Source organism: Eurypyga helias, unplaced genomic scaffold (assembly GCF_000690775.1).
Source record: "Eurypyga helias isolate BGI_N326 unplaced genomic scaffold, ASM69077v1 scaffold11754, whole genome shotgun sequence".
Lineage (NCBI taxonomy): Eukaryota > Metazoa > Chordata > Aves > Eurypygiformes > Eurypygidae > Eurypyga > Eurypyga helias.
The window spans coordinates 26,904-36,411 of NW_010245662.1; the positions used below are offsets into that span (position 1 = coordinate 26,904).

At 45.4% G+C, this 9,508-nt stretch overlaps 1 protein-coding gene across 1 annotated transcript in view; it reads left to right on the forward strand.

Annotated features, from left to right (window-relative positions):
• The window catches only part of LOC104508500 (slit homolog 3 protein-like), a gene marked incomplete at both ends in the record, with an annotated part of 28,041 nt that extends 23,152 nt beyond the window's left edge, over positions 1 to 4,889 (forward strand). The window contains 2 exons of the mRNA XM_010150151.1: positions 2,236 to 2,476; positions 4,759 to 4,889. Coding sequence (XP_010148453.1) covers positions 2,236 to 2,476; positions 4,759 to 4,889 — 372 coding nt within the window. The remainder of the gene's footprint in view (positions 1 to 2,235; positions 2,477 to 4,758) is intronic.
• Positions 4,890 to 9,508: the final 4,619 nt, after the last annotated feature.

The window sequence follows — 9,508 nt, forward strand, 5'->3', positions numbered from 1 at the left end:
GCTCCAGCATGGACTGGCCTTGGACATCCCCAGTGGTATTTATCACCCTCCTCATATTTATCCCTGAGAAAGGGGTTCTTGTTTGACATACCCACGTCACCATGCACAAGGCCAACACAGAGATTTGGGCAAAGTTAGGAAGCCGGTTAGGGTATTCCGTGCTGTATAGCAGCTGTGGGAAAGGAAAGCTTTTCTGGTCTTCTCCCAGGTGCAAATCCCAAATGTTTGCATCTCAAAGGGCATTCTGCAAGTTTGCCTTTTGTAAAAGTAGTAATGTGAACCCCTGTGTCTCTTCCCTCAGACGCGACAGAAAAGCAGAGCAGCTCTGTTGCTTTTGATGCAGTTCAGGATTTAGCCCATCCACATTTTGTTGTGTATTCCTCTCTCTTCTGTCTTTCCCAGGGGCAGACCAGAGAGTGGGGATTGTTGGGAGAGCAGGGACCGGGGGAGGTTTGGGCTCTCGCTCCACACAGCGCTAAAGATAGAGTCGTGGTACTTTCACATGAGAGAATGAAAAAGGAGAGCAGTCCTCTCCATTTCCTGCAGAGGCAGCAGGGTCTGGGCTCGTGGCTAAGCAAGATTGCTCTGGAGTATGTTGTGGCTGGTTTATTTGCTGTTCTTGCATGTCTTCTGTTGGTACTATTTACTGTAGGGTAATGGCTTGGGTTTCTACTCTAATTGTGTCTAGGAAGGTTGCCTAGAAATTCACTGAGCCTCCACATCTCACCTGCTTTACTGGAGAGGACTGAGGGTTTTGGCATTTTTTTGCTTTGTTTTTATAAGAGTGCTATTACTCCACAAAGTGCTCTCTGAATGGCAGGAAATTCCTAGTGGGACAAGTGGGATTTCACTGTTCCAGGACTGGGCTGATGGGTTGTTCACTGCACGAATGGGTCTGCCCCAACCCTCTCCCGGAACGCCCCATGCCCCCGTGCTGCCCAGGGCTGTGTACGGCAGCGAGATGGTGCGGGAGCCTGAGCCCCCAGCCCTCGCCGCAGCTGTCCCCATGGCGTTCCCCGCGCGCAGCCTGACGCACGCTCCCCACTCACCAGCCGGTAGTTTATCCTCATTTTACTGTCTACACATTTTTGAGCGATCACAGAACTCAGTGCAAAGAGTTTATGTTCCCTTGTCGGTACAAAAATGTTTGCTGGGTTTGGACGGTGGCTGCAGTGAGCAGTTTGGGGTACAGGTGCAGGGGGATGCTGTGGGCAGCAGGCAGAGAGCCTGGCCTGGTCCCTTTGCAGTACCCATCGATTGCACAGCCCCAGTGGGTATACTGGGCAGAGATTTTTAGTCTGACACATGATATCACTGTGAAAGATGCTGCAGCGTTTCGCACCCTCTCCCTTTCCCCTGCTCCTTCTATGCCGGGGTCAGTATTTCGGTGCAGCTGAGTCACTCCAGCAAGTAACCTGTGCAGCCGTGCTGAGTGCGGGCAGGCAGCCCGGGGACAGAGCCACCACTGCTGCTGGGTGCCCTGGGTCAAGCCTCAGCCCTTCCGACGTGTGGGTTTTGCTCAGCCTCTCATATAGTCAGGACAAAACCATAGCACTTCCCTCCAGACCTGAATACGATCCGAGTTCAAAATGCAGACCTGGCATTTGGTTGTCGGCTACCTCTGCCCTGAGAGAGCTTCCTCTCCTTTGCACTGCGCTGATCCGTGACGTTGCAAACGACAAACTCGGCTAAAATGAAGTTGATGGTCCTGATGCCATTAGAAAGAACCAGTTCAGGGAAGCTGCCCAGCAAACAGAATCATAGCATGGTTTAGGCTGGATCCACGCAATGGCCATCTGCATTCTCTGATGTACGGTGAAGAAAGCGATGAGGCTGTAAAAACCTCCAGAAAGAGAGGGTTTTCCCCTTGCTTCTCTCTTACAGCAGCAGAGGTAGCCTTGAGTCACAAAGCCTAGGATGGGGAAACCTCGGTTGTTGCTGGGAACCCTTGCAGAGCACAGCGTGGGCTGGAGGCCATTCTACAGACTGCTGTGCCTTGCAGAGCTAAATAACCAGCGCAGGGTGCAGTACGAACTGCTTCCAGCGTCTGCGCTGGCTCGTTCAGACCCAGCATGGGAATTGCTCTACAGGTTTCAGCCGGTAAAGCCGGCACATGGCACCTGAATCTTGGAGGTGCTGTGCCACGGTACTATAATGTCAGCATCTGCAAATGTTTCCTTCCTTAAAAAATCATGATGGTTGAGGCCGTTTTTTTCTTTCCTTTGCCTTCTACAGTGGACTTTTCTGCGAAACTCCGCCGCCGATGGTTCTCCTCCAGACGAGCCCATGTGATAACTACGAGTGCCAGAACGGGGCCCAGTGCATCGTCGTGCACCATGAGCCCGTCTGCCGCTGCCTCGCCGGCTTTGCTGGCCAGAAGTGCGAGAAGCTCATCACAGTCAACTTCGTTGGGAAGGATTCCTACGTGGAGCTGCCGTCAGCCAAAATTCGCCCTCAGGCAAACATCTCCCTCCAGGTACGCCGTGCAGAACAACAGTTGCCAGCCCAGCGCTCCTCTAAGCGTTAAATACAGAATCACGTATTTCTTTCGTCCTGAATGAAGAGGGTCTATTGGCCAAGATGCTGGCAAAGTTAGAGACAACTTGTGAGCCAGTTGTCTGCTCTAAAATTATTGAAACATTAAGGCACCAGTGTGCCTTTGTGGGTGCATGTGCCACCTCCAGAATCACCACTCTCCCATTCCCAGACTGGTAATGTAACTGGAGCTGATTCAGCAAACCTCCCAGTCTTCTCACTGATTTACAGCATTGTCTTTCATCCTCTAGAAATTAGTTTAATATTAGGAGACTTAGTAAAATAGGCTGCTCTAAATGGCCTTTCCAGACAATATTTGCTCGCTCTTTGGCTGTACACATGCAGTACGGGAAAGGCCTGGGGTTCTGTTACAGGCCTGTTGTTACACCTACGTTTGGTTTGGGGTCTCAGGTTCAGAAGGCAATGGAAAACAGACACCAACGGTACCGTGCCACTACTGTCAGCTTTGTGGTTGTGGATCAAAAGTAGTTTGGATGCTTGGTCCAATACGATATTTAAACAAGTGCCCCAGGTAAATGAGGGAATGATTTCTAGCTTTGTCCATTTTCTGATAGAGATGAATGGAGCACGTATATGACATGATACGTCGTCTTCTTAGGCCACTGATGGTTAATCTGGTCTATTCCTGTGCTAAATCCCCCTGCAAATGAAGCATAACATTTCAAAAGATGTGAGAAGAAAAATCGTCCCTGTATGTTTGTTTTATTGCATTTATTTTCTCAATTTGAAGAGATTGTATTCCACAGTTGGAAATCATATTCTAGGCTCACTTGATGGAGTTTGGTTGTAATTAAAATACCAATGTCAAGACATGGGAAACGGGACTAAATTTCCACATTAGAAATAGACTTTTCTAAAGGGTAGTTCCTGCAAAGTTTATTCTAATGAGAAAATTCCATAATTATTATTTATCTTTTCTTTATTAGCTTGAGTATACAGTTCATGTGAAAGTGAAGCTGATTCATGTATATTTGAACCTCCAGTTTTTCTTTAAAATTCTCTTCTAATGAATATCACAGAAGAGATTCTAAAACACTAAATACTAAATGGGCACTCTAAAATATGGCTCCCCAAAGGTTCCAAATACTACAGGTCAGCTTTAAGGCTGCAAATCTGGACATTGTCATCTGAAGTGTACAAAACACATTACATCAGCCATAGATTGAGTAATAAAACTGATTATTACAGAAAGCACATGCAGATGACGTTCTCACTTCTTGTTTCCCAGGCTGAATATTATTCTTGTATCCATCAATTAATCACTAGCGAATTAAAATTAGAATACAACATTGATTATTAAGAACAGATAGAGGAAACGTTATTAAAAAGTGCTCAAGAAAAAATAATCTTTTAAGGGCAAAAGCATAGTATTTAAATACACCATATAAATGCAATCAGATTTTTAAATTTACTGTTTAATTTTGGCATTAAACAGCCGTTATTAAAAATGCAGGAAATCTCAAGAACTATGTACTGTGAAAATAAGAGGCAGGCTGTGTCCAAAAATCCCATTTTGTCTCTTCTTTTTTTTTTTTCTTTTCTTTTTTTTAATCCTTTTGTACTGTGGGGATATTTAAGAGCTGGAGACTGGGAAAGTGGAGTCCTTGTGGTTTTATTCAGTGTTCAGGATTTTGTTTTCCTTGCTCTGCATCACAGACAGAGGGACGAGGCCTGCTGCATTCCTCCTGACTCTCCAAATGTCCCATCTGAACTCAGCGTGACTTGCTAAGGGCTCAGATTGAGTGACCAGCCCACGGTTGTGCTAGATGTGGGGACAGATCCTTCTTTCCTCCTTTGTGTTCAGACAAAACCCGTGAACAGACAGTGCCTGCTGCAGTCTGTTTGCTTGTCGTTGTGACACGCTCCTGCAACTGCCACAGCTGATTTTCTAAACCTCCCCTTCAAGCTGGAGTTGTAGCTGAGAAATAAATCCATGTTTTGCCAAAAATACAGCATCGGTCTATTAACAGGGATCAAATAAATCACATTTTTCGCCTCTTGAGAACTAGTTCTCGTTTGAAACAAGGAGCCATCCCTTCATGGGAGGCCTACCTGTTTGTGTGTGAGCCCACTCCATGTCACCAAGACCGCTCTGCGCCCCATGGCTCTTGCTCACGTTGTTGCTCGTACGTGTGATTTATCAGGTTTATTTCTTTTTTAGTCATTCACAAGCAACCTTACCTGGTTATTAACGTTTCACAGGTAGCAACGGACAAGGACAACGGCATCTTGTTATACAAAGGAGACAATGATCCTTTGGCTCTGGAGTTGTACCAAGGACACGTGCGGCTCATCTACGACACGCTGAATTCTCCACCTACCACAGTATACAGGTAAGTAGCTACGTTTTTACTAAGACAGTTAATTTCCAAAAAAAGACGGAGAGGTGAGATTTTTCTAAGAAATGTGCATCAGAACCTTTTATTTTACCTCACTGTGTCTCTTTTATGTATGTAATTAGGTAAGAAAATCAGAATAAAGGCTTAGGTAGAGGCTGCATGGTTAAAAATTGGCCTTTAGTGGCAATACCAGTGATACCGTGTCCTACTGTGACTGCAGAAAAGTGTTGTGTTTTCTCATCCACTGTAAAGATTTTGTTTCTGGTGAATGTTGCCCTTAAAATAGTGCCAAATAATTAGTTTCTCTGATGTTGATATTTAGCATTAATTTGCTGTACCGAGACAGAACAGTGACTGTGCAACTGCAAGATTAGACTGTGTCAGACAGGAGGAGAAGGGGTGAATTCTCTCCAGGGTGAATATTTTGGGAAGAACTCTTACCTATATCAGTGGTAACTACACACACCATGAAAAAGCACAAATTACAAAGGTAAATTGTGGGCAGTTTGATCTTCAGACAGTTCTGGGGATACCAAAACCACAGGTTTTATTCATTAGTCAGAAGAAAGAGAAGCAAATGTAAGAGTGAAGCCCATGCACAGGGGCGTTTCCCTAGGAAAGAGATGTGCTGCTCCTGTTTTCCACTGTTCCTTGAGCAGCCCTCTCCCTGGCTTAACTCCCTTCAATTTTTAAAACCTGTTTCTCCCATCTGTTCTGCATAAACATGCCATTGTGACCATGTGGAGCCCTTCCGGGTTCAGTTTTTGTGGCATTGTGTATGCAGAAGAGCTGGATTTCCCAGCCCACCTCGCTCTTTAAGGAGAGCATCCTATTGGAGCAAGCCAAAAGTTGCCACCAAGTATCACCAGCCAGGACGTTGCTTGTACTTTTTCTGGAAAGTCTTCTCAGCACTTGGTGAAACTTGAGACTTCCAAGGAGTTTTCTTTAAGGAAATGGTGAATTGTTTCAGAAAATGAGAAAAGTCTTTCTGTATAAAAGCAAATTGGCTAACCCCAATGCAGGGCTGTCACCAGGAAGACCAGTGGCTTGTCCACTGCAGGAATGAGGACAGTGGTTTGTTAGTGATTTTCACCAGCTGGATAGGTGTGAAAAACTGCCCTGTGTGTGGCTGCTAATGCTAATTGATTTCATGTTAGAGCAAAGCTGAAGTTGTTACACAGTTTTACGCCACTAATTAGAACATAGGGAAAAGCTCATTATGTGTGGGCGGCCCAGGGGGTGCCAGATCGGTGTGGATGTTTGCTCTCCGTTGTCAGGGGCAGGGCGGTGTGGTGACAAGAGCCGTTGCCACCAGCACAACAACGCTTTATGGATCCGCTGCCTTCTGGCAAAGTTGCCAGAGATGGCGAGTGGCAGCGACCTCGTTATTCCTGCGCCCTTCCTATTGATCAAGGAGGAGGTCTCCATTCAGAGTGACACCTCATTACCATAAGATTAATGGCCTGTTCACTACATTTTGTACTCTGTGATCTGTTGAGATGGGAAAGAAGCTGCTTAATACGATGCCCTTTCTGAAATGTCACTCTAATCTTTTATTAGTTTAAAGAGTGGAGCAAAATGGGATTAGCATGGAGTTTGATGGGAAAAGATTAGGTTGATTGAGGAAAACTGCAGCTAAAGAATGTCAGGAAAGGCCTCTAAATAGATTAAACAACTTGTTTTCCTTAGGGGCTTAAGAAAGGGGAGGAAACCTGTTCTCTCCTTACAATCGTAGGATTTAAGGGCAGAAGGCATGAGTGGATCTGGTTTGACCTCCCTGTATATCCTGTTTGACTTTCAGCTAAGACATAACCTCTGTTTGGCTAAGACATGACTTCCAGCTTGGCACAGGGTTTTGACAGGAGAATACCAAATAATGGAAATTCCTCCGTTTCCTTTAGTAGCTTGGACAATGGTCAGTCCCTTCCATTATTCAGGCGTTGGCCATAATTTCTAAGATGTGTCACTAATACCTTCAGGGTGGTTTAGTGGCCTTCTCCAGGGACACTGAAGTCCTTTTATACCTGGTCCTGGCTCCCATGAGTTTATCTGTATTTTTAATTGCGTTGTCTCCGGCTTGCATTTTGATGAAATGAAGAGCTGATGCCGTGTGTGGCATTTTACCTAAACCTTAAGAATTTGGGGAACTCTTTTCTACAACTCCTACAATTTTTCATTAAAAATCAGGTTACTAGGAGAACCTGAAACATACAGTTCTTAGCCTCACCTTTGGGAAGGCAGTTTGCCCTCTTGTACTCCTTGGAGTCGTGTTTAGAAGCCCCGTGTAAATCTCAGTCTGGGCAGAAGCGGACTGTTTGCCTTTGAGAAGCTCTGCTGAAAGACTGTTAGATTAATTTTCACGGGCAGTGTCAGGTGCTGCTATCTTCCAAAGGGGTCCGCTTCTCGGAACAGATGAGCAGTGCTTTGGCTCTTGTTTTTCCTCAGAAGAGTCGTCCAAAAGAGGAGGAGGCCTTAAAACACTGCCTGGTGGGAACTGTGCCACGACAGCTGCAGGAGATCGGTAACCGGGCCAGCCCGGTGTTGGAACTGAGAGGTTTTCCTGGCTAGTTCAGGTATTCCCATGGTGGGAAGTGGGAAGTCATTGGCAAGCCACATTATCTCTATTTCTTCATCAGAGTCTCCATCGTAAGATTTATTAATAGTACTTAAGAACAGTAAAATTAGCAAAGTATTTGGCTAATAGAGGCAATACCCAGGAGGGATTGGGTAGGTTTGAGAGCCAGCAGCGAGTAAGGCATACTTGCTGGTAGCTGTCAGTACTATTCAGTGGAAGGGTGCTGGAAGGATGGAGTAGCGACGTGTGACATCACCCCCAGCCCCTCATCGTGCAGCCGGAGCGAAGCTCTGCACAGACACGCGGTGTGTGCGCTCTGTCACCCTGTGTTCTGCCGGTGGCCTCGCTTGGCAGAACTCTTGTCCGAGATTTCAGACGGGGGTGTGAAGGCAGGCTGTCCCTGGCTCTTGGAGTGGACCTGATCCTGTGTCTTCGTTGGTCACTTGAGCAGATTTCGGTAAAACTGCGGTACCAAGTTAGGCCGAAACGCCCAAGAATAAGTCGCTGTTCACTCAGATTTGCTCTACATGTTTTCATTCCTATGGTATGTTTGGATAGAAAGGTTAAAGTTGACACTGGACTTTTCTTTCACTCTATTCAGATAAAGGTCAGCAAATGTCCAGTGGAAAAGACTGCCTGAAATACATTGTCATTTGTCATCAAGTTAGAGAGAAATACAAGTTAAGGCATGAAGGTGCCGTGACTGAACTTGCCCTTTTAAAAGAAAAGCTGACTGGTCTGTTACTGGAACTCCTCACTTGTAAGCTGCAGAATAACCATTTCCTGAACGTCATAGTAAACATCTTACAGAAAATCCATTTTTGAAGTAGGATTCCTATTTGTTGTTTCTTTTATTCTATTTAATTATTCTATGGAGGCACAAATGTGAACAGAAATCTGCTTACGAGCGCTTTATCGACCTCCCGGTCTCTGCACTGTGAGAGTTACTCTTCCATGCCATGGCAGTGCTTAGTGCTGAGCCAACGGTGAGTTCTTAAAGTAAATCTTTACACTCTTCTGAGCCAACAGTGAGTTCTTAAAGTAAATCTTTACACAGGTACCCTACCTTCATTTAACGATACATCCTGCTTTTATTTCCCACCGTGGCCCAGTTGTTAAAAGTTTGAGTTGTCAAAGAGAATGTAACTCTGTAGTTTCAGGTATCTGTTTAACTGTGTTTCATAGGGAGGGCTCCTATTTTCAGTCTTTTCCCCTAGATCTGTTACTTGTACCAGAGATAAGACTTTGCTTGTAATTTTTTTTTTTCTGATAGGTTTTACACTACTACCCAGTCATATTGATTTGGAGGCTAAATTAATCCTTCCTAATAGAAATGGAAAATAGAAATTTGACACAAACTGCTGATGTAATTCCCTCCAGAGTCCCCAGATTGCGATATTGCATACGGACTGTGGTATCTGCTAAAGAGCAAGATGCAGATGTCATTGGTGTAAAACCATATTTCATGCAGGCTTCCTGATATCGGTGAAAAAGGAGGCGGATAGGAAAATATAAGAATTAATTGTATTTGTCTTTCTGCAGAGCCTACTCCCACGTTACATTATAATTCCTTTTAAAAGTATCCTTGCATAATCTGTTCCAAAATACTACGTCATTAAAAATATTTCTCATCGATTGTATGATGCAGTTCTCATGGTCTGGCTAATTCTTACATGGGGTAGATGGATGTTCTTGTGGTTAAAGCAAAAGGCCTGAACTGAAGTAAGGGAGCTAAAGTTCCTTCTGTAGCTGCCTCATACATGATGACTGTGGAATGACAAATTCAATCTGATTCTCTGTGCACAGAAAGTATGGAAATGCACAAAAAATAGAACAAGTGTTTCAGAAATGTGCTGCGGCCTCCGCGGGTGGGGTTCCTTCTCCCTCCAGGCTGTGGAGCAGCAGGAGGCTCTTACCCCAGCAGCATCTGCGAGCTGCCTGTGTCCGTTCCGTGTCACTCAGGCTCTGCCCGTGGTGGCTGGAGCCGGGGAGCAGCCCACGTGGCCACCGGCCCTCGTTGCCCAACACCAGGTCCCTG